Source organism: Papaver somniferum, chromosome 6 (genome assembly GCF_003573695.1).
Source record: "Papaver somniferum cultivar HN1 chromosome 6, ASM357369v1, whole genome shotgun sequence".
NCBI classification, from domain to species: domain Eukaryota; kingdom Viridiplantae; phylum Streptophyta; class Magnoliopsida; order Ranunculales; family Papaveraceae; genus Papaver; species Papaver somniferum.
The window spans coordinates 136893706-136909020 of record NC_039363.1 but is presented as its reverse complement, the minus strand read 5'-3'; the positions used below and the strand labels follow the sequence as shown (position 1 = coordinate 136909020).

Sequence of the window (15315 nt, the reverse complement as noted above, 5' to 3'; positions counted from 1 at the left end):
AGGTTAAGCATGCGCGTAGTGCGTAATGCGTAGCTGTACCTCATTTTCTGACACACAGTAAATAAATGTCCGGAAGGACAGATGTTAACAACTCAACCGTTCACCAAACCAAATATGGGTCCTCTATAACCTTAATCTACCGTCTATAAAGTAAAAACAAACCTCTTTTAAACATTGTACCTCGCTGCGCATTTTAGCAACAAAGCACATTCAATGTTCATAAATGGAGCGCGATTTTGAATGGAATGTAGGTACAATAAAGGTGAAAGAGCAGAAGAGGAAAACAAAAAGGCGCGGAAATTTCTAGGGTTTTGAGTTTGGGAGTTGCAGGTTGAAGAGAAAAAAATGGTGAATCCAAGATGTTTTATGGATATTAGTATAGGAGGTGAAGTTGAGGGAAGGATAGTGGTGGAGCTGTACACTGACATTGTTCCTAAAACTGCTGAAAATTTTAGAGCTCTTTGTACTGGTGAGAAAGGAATTGGACCTCATACTGGTGTTCCTCTCCATTTCAAGGTAATTATTATTCTCTTTAAACCCTAAACCTAATGTTAGTTGTATTTTAGTAGCTTCTCTGAAAGTTTCTGGTTGAAGGATTTGCTTGTACGGTTGGATTTAGGGGTTACGTCATGATAATGCACGGTCTGGTCTTGATTTGCATGTGCTAAAGAAATCTTTCTGTGATAAAATCGGCCGTTAAATCATCTTTGTATAGGCGTTGATGGAAGTGTAAACAAAGTGTAAGAAATTTCAATAGTGAACTTTTTCTTAGTTTTATGACAATTTTTCATCAACAATGTTGTTGTGTTGGAGATTTAAGTAAAGCGCTAGTGAGCCCTAAACGCTAAGAAATTTATGGGTTGCTTATGTGGAGCTAATCGGTGTCCAATTCTTGTTTCAACAAGTTTTCTTTTTTCTTTTTCTTTGGTACCTTAGTCTTGTTCTCTTGTGCATTTATCAGTATTGTTGTAAAGGGAGTTAGTTTTTTTTTTCCTTCTTTTGATACCTTAGTCTCGTACTCTTGTGCAGTTATCACTATTGTTGTAATGGGAGTTCAACTAGTCAGAGATTTCAATTTATATATATATATATACAGTTCAAAATTTTAGGTTGATATATCTTGTCAATTACTAGGATTACAATGTGTACTTAGTTTGAAAGAGCCGTCTGAAGCCAATGGGCAAACCCTGAACATGTTACTGAAAGTCAGTTTGTATGCCCTTCCTTGTTTTTCCAATTCAGACCCCCCACTTTTCTTTTACTCATGAACTGATTATTCAATTTCTTTGAGCTCATTTACCTTTGAAAGTCCTTCTTAAGGAGTGCCCTGTTACCCACAAGTTCTGTTAAGTAATAATATCATGTTGCATATTTTTTTCAGGGTAATTGCTTTCATCGTGTTGTTAAAGGTTTTATGGTCCAAGGAGGAGATATATCTGCTAGAAATGCTACAGGGGGTGAATCTATCTATGGTTTGAAGTTTGATGATGAAAATTTTGAAATGAAACATGAAAGAAAAGGAATTTTGTCCATGGCGAATTCCGGGCCTAACACAAATGGGTCTCAGTTCTTTATAACTACTACTCGAGCTCCTCATCTTGATGATAAACATGTTGTATTTGGGAAGGTAGTTAAAGGTATGGGAGTTGTTCGTTCCATTGAGCATGTTTATACTGCTGATAGTGATTCTCCTACACTTGACTGTATAATTGAGGATTGTGGAGAAATTCCGGAAGGGGCGGATGATGGAAGTCTTAACTTTTTCAATGATGGTGATACTTATCCGGATTGGCCCATTGATCTTGATGAGAAGCCAAATGAGATTTCATGGTGGATAAGTGCTGTAGATTCTGCTAAGTCATTTGGAAATGAGCACTACAAGGTAAATTATCTGAAGCTATCCATCTCTGTTATCCATGTGTTTGTTCAGATGATATCTAGCATGTTATTTGTCATTTGTTTCGATCAATGCTACCTACAAGCAGCTTCTATGGTCTCTCTCTCTCTCTCATATACATGTTGTTGCATAATTGTTCCTGGATACAGAAGCAAGACTACAAGATGGCTCTTAAAAAATATCGAAAAGGCTTGCGCTATTTGGACATCTGCTGGGATAAAGAAGATATTGATGAAGGTCGGCATTCAGCTTCATTTTCATATTTTTTTTTTGGCAACCTTTAGTATTAAAACTCTTCTTTCATTATCTTCTATTGTGTAGAGAAGAGTGCATATCTAAGGAAGGCAAAGTCACAGATTTTCACAAATAGTTCTGTAAGTTTCTCACCATCATTGGATTAATTTATTAAACCCTCCAATATATATGTTAACAGCATTGCTCAATTATGATAATTGTAAAGAAAGTTATCTAATTCAGTGGGACTTTCTTTGTGTTGAACACCTCCATTTTTGCATACTATATAAATTGCAATGTTGCATAATTTAGGTCATTAAAGACAATGGTGTCACAGAACCTAGGGGTATGTAACTCGAGTGCTGAACTAATTATCTTGAGTGGCTTTTATTTTTATTGATCCATTTGAAATTTTCAGCATTTTTGCACTTCGCTGACTGTGATCGATTGGCATTTCCTTGTTCTTCCATTTGTGTTTTTCTTCACATATTGATTTGCAATTGCACATTGTCTTTGTCGCTTTCTGCTCTTACAGTGCTCAACTTATTTGTGGAATTCTTTTGTAGTTTAGGCCTTGAGGTCTATCCATTGAGCTCCACTCTTAATCTCCTTTTACCTGCATTTCCATGTGTGGTTTACCCATGTTAGGCTTGCAAGCTGAAATTAGGGGATCTGGAAGGGGCATTGTTGGACACTGATTTTGCTTTGCGAGATGGAGAACCAAATGTAAAAGCTCTATTTCGGCAAGGCCAGGTATGTAGTGTCACTTGCGATGATTATACTGGACAATTGTGGTTTCTGTGGGTGAATTAGTGCTGAATTTTTACTTCAGTTGTTTCCTACTCATCATACTATTTATAGTTTCAAGAATTTGCCACTATGATATTATTGAATGTCAAAGTTGATTCACATATGATGGTATCTTCTCAATTTTTTAAGAGTTGGATTTGTACAATATTGTTACAACTAACGGTTAAGTGGTAATCCAGATACCATGACGTGATAGTGAACCATTTAATGTTGATCCAAATAAATTCTGATGTGTCTCAATTTGGCTGGTCGAATACATGGTCTGTCAACTTTCTCTTAATAGTGGTTCTGTTCATCACCAGGCGAATATGGCTCTGAATGCTATTGATGCTGCAGTTGACAGCTTTAAGAAGGCATTAGAGTTGGAGCCAAATGATGGTTGGTTTCTATAACTTTTAATTTTTTTTCTTCAAGTAACGCTGCATTTAATGGCGATGCAAAAGATTAGTTGGTCTATCTGAATAATCTGTGTCTTTTCAGGTGCAATAAAGAAGGAGCTTGCTGTTGCGAAAAAGAGGGTAAATAAATGCACCCATTATGACAACTTATCTGCTCACATTTTTTTTAGCTTTGTTTTGAAACATAGAAATATGGATTACAGATTGCTGATAGACGCGATCAGGAGAAAAAAGCTTTCTCCAAAATGTTTGGATAGTGCGTACCCACATCCAGGTACTGATAGTTTTAAGTCAGTTTCTCCCTTCCCATCTTCTTGATTCTATTCACAGTTGACAGTCAGACATTTTTGACACCTTAGTTGTTATCTCTTTGGGAGACACTGCACCTGAGGCATTGACGCTCTGATTAGTTATATACCAAGTCAACTGTTTTTTTTCCTTTTTTGTTACGGATGTCAGCTAATATGTTTCTTGAATTGCAGGTATCCAAATAAATTCCTTTATGAAGTTTTCCCTTGTACTATTATGCATCGTATATATATTAACTATAATTGTAACCTCCTGACCAGGCACTTTTTCTTTCAGGTTCCTACCAAGGGGTGCTGAGGGGCTGCAGAGATACCAGGTCTCTTTTTCTTTCAGGTTCCTACCAAGTGGTGCTGAGGGGCTGCAGAGGTACTAGGTCTCTTGAACAAGCGAAAAACATCACAACACTATGTTGAACCAAATTTTGTTCTGAACATTATCTTTTGAGGGAATTAGTTGTTGTTTTTGTTTTGACCAGCATAAAGCTGAACGAGTTTTATTTTATAGAAGCAAACACTTATATCTTTTCAATTGCTGTAGGGATAACAACTGTGCGGAAATGTCAATTGCCTTGTACCCCTCTCACCATCTCTCTAATACACACCTTCGCTTCAATGCTTGGCATATTTGAGATGAAATCTGAGAGCAGACGGAAGGTGGCAGAAATCCTTGAAAATGAGATGAAAGAGAAGTGTTAAAACCTAGCTATGTTTTCTAATTTTTTTTCTTTTAAGCTAGCTTGCAGATGTGCCAATTTGGTCAGAGCGCCAAGATACACATTTATTTGCACAATTTTAATCTCAACTAACTGCATAATATTTACAGCCTTACAGGACATTTCCTTAAACAAAACTGGAGGGATGTGAATCTTGGACATTTCCTTAAGATAACTGGTACAGTTGGCACAACATGCCATGCTTGAAAACTTGATAGAACAAAAACCACAACACATGACACACATTGACTCACCATGAAAATGGAAGGAAAATAGGGTAAATTACTGAAATGAAACAAGAATCAAAGTCTATGAATTGTAATTATCTAGTCCCAGATCTCTCAATGCATCAGTAGCAGCAGCCTTACAGCTCACATGGTTTTCTTTAGCCTTTCTTATGATCTTCTCAATCCCATTGGCAAGCAAAATCGTTCTGCAAATTTACTAATGTAAATTAGTATACAAAATACTCAAAGTGAGGTTGTGATGCTCAATAAGAGTTTTTTTTTTTTTAGTTTTCAGTAGTGCAATCCTTTTAGCGAAGTTGCAATGCTTGCCTGTTTTCTGGGTTCCTAGCAACAAGATTTCGGATCATGAGACATGATTGCTTTTGCATCTGCTGTGCAGCAGGAAACTTCTGCATGGATTGGATTGCGAAATCTCCAACTCCAGCCTCAATTGCACGCGCAGCATTCTCTGGGGACCTCAAGCATAACACACATATAATGGACATAACCTGTATTATAAATTATAATGTTATAACATTTGATGCAACATAAAAAGATATCCAAACAAGAATGTAGCATTTGATACCAAGCTTTGCATATTAACGAACTTAGGGACTTTTAATACCTCAGAAATTGGAAATTCAGCTTGATATTCAATTTCTATAATATTGAAAACAAGAATGCCGTTGATGCTCAATCAGAAATTGACTATAATTGAATATCAGCTTGAAACTTGAGAACTAATTAAAGTCGATATTATTCAATTTCTTATTGAGCATCAACGGCGTCTTTGCATATTCACAAACTTCGGGACCTTTTAATACCTCTTGCAGAACTAAGGGATCATCAGAAAATCGAGATGACAGTTTGATTAGTTTATCCATTCCCCCCATATGGACAATTGCACTCTTGTTTGCATCACTGCCTGCCAACTAACCAAATACAGAGGAATTTAGAATAAATCAGTCTACATACTCCAGCCTACATACATACCAACAAGAAAGAGCATCTTAAAAGGGAAATTCATAAAACTGATAACCTTGCTTTCATGAATTATTTTATAATCTGAAAATTGCTCAAGTCTTGAGACTTTTAAGAGAGAAGGATGGCTCTAGCTTCAAACCTTAGACATTAATGAGCAGCAAGCTTTGGCCACAGCTTTGTTGTTTTGTTCACCGCTATCTTCAATACACTGAAAGGTCGCATTGATGCCTCCGTTGTCTGCAATTGATCTGCATATTTCATCCTACACAAAAGCAAGCATCGTAAGAGGCAACGAAATATAAACATACACCCAATTTAGTTGAAGAAGACAAAGCTACAACTTCTAAACATGAAGCTGTCAAGAGAAAAACTAAAACGACGGCTTCTATAAGTCAAGAAGCAGTTACAATTCTGGTTAGGTGTGAACTGTATTTCCAAGCAAATGGTTTTTAAATAGGAAGTCTTCTAGAATAGCTGAAAGACTATTGTCTGCATAAACTTACATTGACAGCAACAGCCTTCAAAGCGATACAAGCTGAAAGCAAGTTTGGAGAGCTAAATCCCTCATGAAGTGAATCCACAAGCACTCCAGCAATTCCAACCTCAGCAAACTTGCGAGCATATCCATAAACCTGGAGTTTGCATACATTCACATTATGACAAAGTAACTTTAAAACACAACTTCAACAACAAATATTTCCCACATTTTTGGTACACCAAATTGGAAGTCCTACAAGGTCCAACAAACTAACTTTTCCTTATGTTATATGAAGAGTGAAACCGACATAGTAATTCGTCTACACATTCTTTGATCATGTTAAGTTTTTTTTTTTCAAATCCCGAGCTACTTTCGTGTTTAACCTAATGCCAATTTTTCCTTGCTGCTACAGTCTTGCACTATATGGTTTGAAAGTATTGATAAAGCCTTCTAATCCAAACACTTAAAGATAAATAGATGGCTCATACAAGTGATGGATTCACTGAACTAAACAACATTACAAAGAGGAAGTAAAACAGAAACTTATCTTAGTGCATAAGTTCTACACTTACTTGAGAAGCCACTACTCGGCCATCATCAGGTGTTAATAGTATCCGTATGGCATCATACGCACTTGGGATGCTATATTTAGAGTTTTCACTCAAGATTTTCACGAGAAACTCATCAATTTTCAACTCCATGAATGACTCCTTCACTACTTCATTACCAGTTGAAGCAGCAGCAACAACTGAGAAAGCACTATTCAGGATGCTAACATTTTGACCACCATCATTCATGATATTCATCACGATCTTCACTCCACCATTTGTTCGAAATATTTCCGTACATGAAGGATCTGCATAATGCAAAAGATACATAATTAAGTAAAACCAACCCTGCCCAACACTAAATAATAATAGAGAAACCCAATTGACACTGCACAAACAAGAGCTGAATGTGGTATGAGTAACACGACTAATGTATAAATAAAAATTCATACCGTAGATTAAAGAAGACAATGCATTCAAAGCAGAAACAAGACAGTGTTCATGCCGAATTTGAATCTTAGAACAGATTAGAACAACCAGATCTAATCCACCATTCTTAACAGCAATAGTCGCATTCCCAGATCCTTCAGTAGAACACATATCTTTCAATTTGACCAAAATTTCTCCCATTTCATCGTATCCAGCTTTGGACAAATCATCATCATCTTCTTGATACTTCATTTTCAAATCAATATCTCTTAATCTATCTAAGCATTGAATAACAGGATTATCATTGATACTACCAGGAATACAAGTAACAATACCAGAGAGGTTGACTCCTTGTAAAGTTAGGGTTTCAATAGCGTCTTGTAGAGCCTCATCTGGATCCATTCCTAGATCTTCCATGTTCTCTTTTACTAATCCTTCGAATGCTTCTTGTGAGATTGTACGGTTGTTCTTTGAAGGACCCATAGTCGGGAGAAAGATTGATGAGAGTGGAGACGTCGAAATGTTGTGTGAGAAGTGAGAAGAGCGCGAAGGAATTGATGAGTGAAGTGAATCTCTGTGTCTTTGTGCAAGGGATTCGAAAATATTATTTCGAATTCATTTTTGGGAATTTGGCACAAAGGAAAGAAAGGTGAGTGATGTATACGCCAGTGTTTTAAATTAGGGATACCAGAAGGGTGTCCCTTAGAGCAAGGGCCGTGGAGTGAGTGTTCCCAGAGTGTTCCCATTCAATACGAATGAGTATTGGATTTGTTCAAATTAGGTGCTACCGTGGAGTACGAACACTCACTCATTCATCAATAATCACTCATACACTCATTGGATCGAATGAGTGGGAGAAAATGGACACTAAATGGCTTAAGATCTGCCTCTCAAATCTATTTTAGAGTTTTTATTAATTTAAAACTCTTGTATGCAGGACCCACGATTAGGTTTTATTATTTAAAATTTTTTTTAAAAAAAAGCTATGAGAAGGCATATATTCAGCCGATTGTGAGAATTTTTCCCTCCAAGTAGATAAACATAGTTTATTAATTTAGACTGCCATGATCACAAAAACACTCTTTTACTCGGTCTCTCACTCAATTTGACAATGGAAAAACACTCATTCCATAGCACTTGCTCTTAGAGAAAGTCCAATCGGACATGACTAAATAACTCATTTGATGGTCTGTATGAATGGGAAAATTTATTTTCTCACAGTGGGAAAATAGTTTATCTTTGATGGTTGAGATGATCGACCAAACCGGTTCAACATGAATCGTTCGTCGGTTAAACTAGAGCTCATTGTCCTTGGGTTGGCCGATAAAGGATACAGTTTTACCTATATAAATCTACACCAATTTCTTAAACATATTACTTGTTTTCAATCATTTTAATCTTTTTCTATTGGATCCTCATTTCAAAAATGAGTAAATACACTAAGATGCGTTAATCTTTCTCCAACAACAACAAGCGTTTTATGCAGCAGTTGGATCAAACATGGATAAAGATTCAGAAAGAACGATGACCAACACCAAGATACAGTTGTACACGGGGAAAATACCGCGAGTTCCGATAAGTGCTTAATTTATATGATTTTAGTGTCCGTTCCACACTTGTTTTAGCTATATTTCTTGCGTTCTATATTGTATGACTCTTATGTTCTTTATTATTTGCTTCCTTAGGTGAATCATCCGAAAATCAACGGAATTGGTGTTAAAAAGAGCTAAGAAGGGGAAAGAAGTTCATTCTGGCATGAAAAGAAGAAGTTGGAAGGCTCAAACACAAATCTTGAACACAAGTTCTGGGAGAATTTATGGTTGGTAAGAAGAATCCCAAAGCCAACCGTAACTAAAGTTCAATTCCTACTAAAAGTTCAAGATGAGTTACGGTTGATTCCAAGCCAACGGTAACTGGATTTGAAGATATATAAAGATTTTGTCACTGCATCTTATAGAGGACGACGATACAAATGCAACAAAAAAAGAATGAGGTCAATCCGACATTGAATGAAGAAGTTACGAACGAAATGGCGAAGTACAAAAAAGTGTCCAAGGGGAGTTACGGCTGGTTTGGAGGAATTAGTTACCAACCGTATCTCTGTAAGTTTCAACAAGATTTTCTGGACAAAGTTACGGCTAGTATGAAGCCAATCGTAAATTTGGGGATTTTAATTTAGCGAATTTTGAAGTTCAGGATTACGGTTTGTTTGAGGTTAAAGTTACCAACCATAACTATTAAGGGTATTTGGCACGTGTCCAGGGATATGCATTAAAGAGAACACGGTCTCAGAAGGATTTTGAAGACCTAATTTCGTGAGAACTATATAAAAAGACCTCCTAAACATTAAAAAAAAACATCTTTTAATACAACTTTGCAAGTCTTGGAGAGGGGGAACATCATAACGGAGCAAAAGATAGGGTTTTAGAGTGGTTCACATTAATCGTAACGATTTTTGTTTACTTTTCGTATATGTATAACATGGATGATACTACATACATGAGTAGCTAAATATCAATTGATTGAGGATGAATTCTAAGTTCTTGATAATATTTGAGTTATTATATTAATCTATTTTGAAGTTCTTCATATGATTATCGCTTGTTTATTTTAAAGAATATTTGTGATTGATTAATAGATTGTTTAGGTCCCGAACTAAATTGATTTATTGATTTAATATAATTCTAGTATCGAGTTAGAGAGATAAGTAATCGTCGAGTAATTCGTACACAAGTAGAGAATACGAGACCTTGCAGAGGGATTTTGTGGAGCGATTGTGTGTATAAACAACACTAAAAAAGTGGACCTTGATCTAAGAGTCTAAATAGTAGGATCAACTTATAAATTCATAAATTAAAGCATTCAACTAAATTACACTTTGAGTGATCTACTATTAGTTGGTTTAGACGAATAGAATCTGGTAATCGAGAACTTCTCTATCCAGTGACTTAAGGGATTTAGGGGACAACACTGATCTAGATGATATTCTATTGTTGGTGATATTCAATACTAATGATGAATGGATGAATATAATAACTCGGTGGCGGTTTAGTTACGAAGAAGGATTCTCGTTCATCTCTCTCTCTATTTCTTACAACTCAATTTCAATTGTTTTTTTTTTTACTTTGTTTAAAATCTAAAATAAAACCCCCTTTGTGACGTTTTTGAACAACTAAATCCTACTGCTATTCGTGGGACGAACTTGAATTTCATTATATTACTTATTGATTGAGTGAAATAAATATCCCTAATTTGTTGCACCCACGACGTGCATCAAGCTTCAGAACTAATAAATGATGTTTGATTTTAAGGACATCAACAAATGCTACTTGATTATTGTAAGAGAAGATGTTTGTACTCTAATGAATATGTTCAACGTCGCGTCCGTATTACGTAGCACTTCGTCTTTAGGGTTATTGGAGAGATTTGTCGGGTAAACTATAAATTCAACTATCAATTTGATGCACGAAATGTATGAGGACATAGTCTTGAACAAAAGGCTACCGCATCCCCAAGGATTCAAGGTTATGGTATGCCAGCGGATGCTTGTGATTAGTATATTCGTATGGCAAAAACAACAACGTACGAAGATCTCAGTATATTTTGTGAAACTGAAGTCAACCATTTTGGTACACGTTTTTTTACGAAAACCAACGCAAGAAGATGTTGAACGACTATTAGTTAAAAATCAGAAGAGGGTTTTCCCGGAATGCTATGTAGCCTTGATTGCATGCATTGAATGTGCACATAGATGTCCTTATCCTTGGAAAGGTAAGTATAAGGGTCACTACTCAAAACCAATTATTTTTCTGGAAGTGACGACTTCTTATGATCGTTGGATATGGCATGTTCTTTTTGACATCCCGGGTTCAAATAACGACATCAATATTTTGTATAAATTATCTTTGTTTGAAGAACTGAAGTATGTAATTGCACCAACTGTAAATTTCATCGTCAACGACAATAACTGTAACATGGGGTATTTTCTGGCGGACGAAATTTATCCAGCGTGCGTGGTCAACTTTAGTTCAAGCTTACTCTGAGATTCCCAAACACGAGGAGAAATGGTAGAAGTTATTTTAACAAGAAACGAATAGGGTGTAGGAAAGGATGTCGTACGAGCATTTGGAATTTTGAAGAATAAGCTCCATATAATTTGTGGTTGTGGACCATAACGTTCATTTAAACCAATGTAAATGAACAGACTTTTGCTCACCTGCATCATTTTACATATATGGTAATCAAGGAAAGTCGATGAGATACCAGTTAGAATGGTGGAAATATTTTACACATAATTTGTGGACCATAAAGATTTGAGGAGAGAAGTTCAACCTCGTCATAGTGTGACTGCAAGAGAGTATAGAATGGTACAAGAGACAAATCAAAACAACGGTTTATATTTAAGACTAAGGGATGTTCTCAGTGCGGACAATTATGCTGAATTCGGAAGAAGAAATCCTCATGGATTTTTTTTATATATTTTTTTACTCTTTAGTTATCAAGTCTAACTAGCAAAGACGCATGCGCAATGCGAGTCCCCATTCTGTTTCAACTACGAACTTTTCATTCAAAAATTTTTCAACCATAAATATGCATTTGCAGAAAATGGTTGGTTCTATATTTTCTCTTGTTTTTTTTACTCAAATTCTCTTACTGGAGTGACATTTATTAAGTTTAAGAAACTGAAAAAATATTCTGCAACTCAGGAAAAAAATGTATGAAACATAAATAATATGATCCTTTCACAGGCTAGAAGTGTAATTTACAAATAGGAAATAGTTCATCTTTACCTGTTAACAGAGACTGACCATATTGACAGTACAATGAATAGAAGGTCATGACCCTGTCAGCAAGAAGTTGCCTTTATAAAATCAAGCTCAACAATAAAAACAGTCTTCTTGGCATGAAGGAAAAACCTCTTAATGACTTTTAGGGCAACAATACGTTGCGTTGAATCAAGATAATCACTTGGATCATCTATCAGATGTATATCCATGGGTTGCACGGGACATAAAATATTGTAAAAATGTAATGAACTATTTTTGCTCTAACCACAATCGAATTAAATTTTGCTTATAGGATCTTATCCAACTGTCGTAATATGAGAAATGTACCAACATTATAACAATGGAATGTGATTGAAGATCAAAGTAAAAAGAACTGAATAGTCAAACCTTCCCAAAGCAAAGACATAATACAACATTGCAGCGCTCCACCTGAGAGATTCACAACTTCTTGCCTATTAATTGTTCAATTTGGAATGGTTTCATGACTTCTAACACAAAATATTAGTCAGTGGATTCGTTACTAGAGTGAAAACCAAACTTAACACTGAAACTTATGAAAAATTGGTCTTTTAAAAAGACCCAAGGAAGAGTAAACCAAAGTCTAATGTTATGACATACGTCTAATGAAGACTATCGTCTATGGTAAATCAACATGTGGAAAAATAAATCAAACCCAGACCATACCGGTTGCTATTATTATTGGCATCACATTATATTTGAGAGACTTCACCTTGGTATACATCCCGATTGACTAATTAGAAAACCATGTATACTTCCCAATCTAATGCATTTTAGTACACTTATGGCAGCGTGACCAGCCTACGTAGATTTGATAATATTATACCGCATTCAATTATGTCCACTGGTCACATATTATATATTTTCAACCGTTTTGCTTATATATTCTCGGGACTTTGGCACTATCTTTCAGGATAAAGAGGCTTGTTCAAATCTTCGTTGAATATTACATAATAACAGATTGATGAGATCACATAGATGGAGTACAACGACTAAAATCATTAAAATTATAACAACACCTTTTTAACAGAAGTAAGGAACATAATCACGAGATGCACTATCGAATATGAAAACACCAATGATATTATCCAGTTTATCATTTGCTAATATGAAATGTAACTCTATATATCAATGTTCTATATGTTATTTCGTCAAACATGTTGAATGCATCCATAAGGTGTACTTCCATTATTCGTCAGTTAGACTAAGATACTTGAAACAACAACCTTGGAAGATCGACATTCACTTTAGAACCCAATTTTAATTTAAGATTTCCAACGAAATATTGAGTTCCAAAACAGCTAGAAGCCTAGAAAGTGCAAAATCAAGAGAATGATAAAAAAAGAAATACGAAATAATGTTTTCATTTTGACTTACTTTTAGGAATGGAAGATTAAAAATTTATCCTCTAAGTACCACCAGCACATTCAACCTCTCTACTGCCAGCACCAATTACATCAACCTCTTCACTGCCAACAACACCCATCACCACCAACAACAATCCTTTTTCAATAAAGAACTCCAAATTTATAAAATTATTTTTAAAAAGAGATTATTCTTGATGTTGCGCACTAAATATGATTTTGAGAATTATTAAAGATTTGTTCTCACTAATGATTTGATAATAGATAATATAGGTTATTTTCTACTCGATACTAAATCCATTACTCTTATCCCCGATTTGATCCGTCGTTGCTGATGCTTGCTCTAACTTGTATTTTAATCGAATTAGATGCATACAAAAATAGGTAAATAACAAAGTAAAAATTAATGTTGGCGGGGCTCGAACCACGCACCGTTATTTCACTGTTTTATATATTTATCCCTCATACCTTTCCATATTTACGAACTCCTGGGCGGAACAAAATAAAAATACGGAGGACTATTTTTGTCATACAAAAAAGCTTCACCAAAATTAAGGCTTCACCTAACAAAAGGGTCTTTTCTTTATTATATCATAAGATAAGATGTAATTTGATTTTTGTAATTTGAATTAAACAAACACTGAACTTCAAACAAAGAATCTCACTGGGAAAAAAAACAAACTAAGGATCATATTAAATTTGAAACGAAAGACTATTTTAAATTTGAAACTAAGAATTAGATTGAAATTTAAACTATCACATCCATAATTTAAAACTAATAACTAAACCAATGTAATTAAATTATTGTTATCCTCATCTAAAGTGTCTGTATCAAAATCAATGTCAACTGTTGTTGAGCGTAGTCCTGCCTTTTGTGCTTGAATTTCATCAAACTCATCTTGCCAAAGTCGAAGTGGTGCAGGATTCATCCTTGACATGTTCCAAGGATTCTTCTCATGTGTGCATTAAACAAATTTTGTTCAACCGCCTTACGACCCTTCTTCATTTCTGCAACCATTTTCTTACGCTCTACTATTTTAACAATATTGGTATTTTCATGTTTTTCAAAATGTTCTTTTATGTTGAATTCTGAATTTGATGATTTTATAGAATCTTGAGCTTCCTTTGTGTTTATTTTTTCTTTTTTGTTACTTGGTCCATCATGTATGTCTGGATTTTCATTAACATCAAAATTAGAATTACCATGCTTGGATCAGCCAGTGCTGGATTAAAGGTTTGAGTTTGTTTATGGTTTAGAATAAGGAGACCCGAGTTGTTAAGAAACATTTGTAGTCTTGTAAAGGTGATTCCCTTGGTACTTGATATCCATTCAACAGATCAGGATTATATCAATGCAACTTTATGAGAATGTGGAAACATGATTCGTTTATGAAATTCAGATTTCTTGTTCTTTGCCATTCCTCTAAAGTGTTTCGTTGTTGAAGTTTGAACACTTATAAATTAGTTACTAGAAAAAACATAACAAGTTTTAAAAATCAATTAAACAATTTGAAATGCGACTTACCACATTGACTTCAGTATCACCGCTTCTTTGCAACAATTGATTTGCATTATCACAACTACCCAACTGTTTATGTCTTTGCTGGTTGTATTAAAACGACCTGACAATCTAGCAGCATCACGATATTTTATGTTCCCAGTTTCCTTACTAAATTGTTTTATTTTCCTCGAAAAATCTATGTTGTTTTGGAGCACCATTGACTGAATCAAGCATAAATGCTACATAGCCTATGCACATAGCTTTATCTTTATCCAGACTATACTTTGGACCGCGAATTTTTGTTGTTGAACCATTTTTTGTTAAAGTATTTTGTGTTTGTGATATATTAGGTATATTGTTTGGGATTTTTTTTCTTCTTCCGATTAAGAAATTATAAATTGGAGAATGAAAGTGAAATTATAAGAGATTTTGGGTGTAGAAGGTGTAATTTTTAGAATTGAAAATGGTTGAATCCGAGGTAATGAAATTAGATTCGTTTGATGGACTAGATTGCATCATATCATAGAAAGATAGTCGTATCAATCTAAATGACAACTGTTTCAAGAAGATCTGAGATTTGGCATATTCTTGGATGATCGGCTAAGGATTATTTGCTCGA

General features: G+C 35.1%; 2 protein-coding genes across 3 annotated transcripts; one reads left to right on the top strand and one right to left on the bottom strand.

Annotated features, from left to right (window-relative positions):
* The first annotated feature begins 198 nt into the window (after positions 1–198).
* LOC113289464 (peptidyl-prolyl cis-trans isomerase CYP40-like) lies at positions 199–4457 on the top strand. Of its 2 annotated transcripts, XR_003331019.1 has the most exons (10): positions 199–516; positions 1382–1882; positions 2047–2134; positions 2219–2271; positions 2780–2884; positions 3244–3319; positions 3422–3459; positions 3543–3613; positions 3925–4014; positions 4186–4457. XR_003331019.1 is itself a non-coding variant. In XM_026538716.1 (9 exons), exons 1-8 carry the CDS (start codon positions 346–348, stop codon positions 3594–3596), a joined length of 1086 nt encoding a protein of 361 aa, XP_026394501.1. In that variant the 5' UTR covers positions 199–345; the 3' UTR covers positions 3597–3613; positions 3925–4176. The 2 variants fall into 2 exon arrangements, 1 of the variants encoding a protein (XP_026394501.1); XM_026538716.1 differs by lacking the exon at positions 4186–4457 and having other exon boundaries at positions 3925–4176.
* On the bottom strand, positions 4425–7674 carry LOC113289463 (armadillo repeat-containing protein 6-like). The gene is made up of 7 exons (XM_026538714.1): positions 7050–7674; positions 6622–6905; positions 6075–6203; positions 5711–5833; positions 5412–5519; positions 4918–5096; positions 4425–4793 (listed from the first exon to the last, which is right to left on the bottom strand). Exons 1-7 carry the CDS (start codon positions 7507–7509, stop codon positions 4670–4672), a joined length of 1407 nt encoding a protein of 468 aa, XP_026394499.1. The 5' UTR covers positions 7510–7674; the 3' UTR covers positions 4425–4669.
* Positions 7675–15315: the final 7641 nt, after the last annotated feature.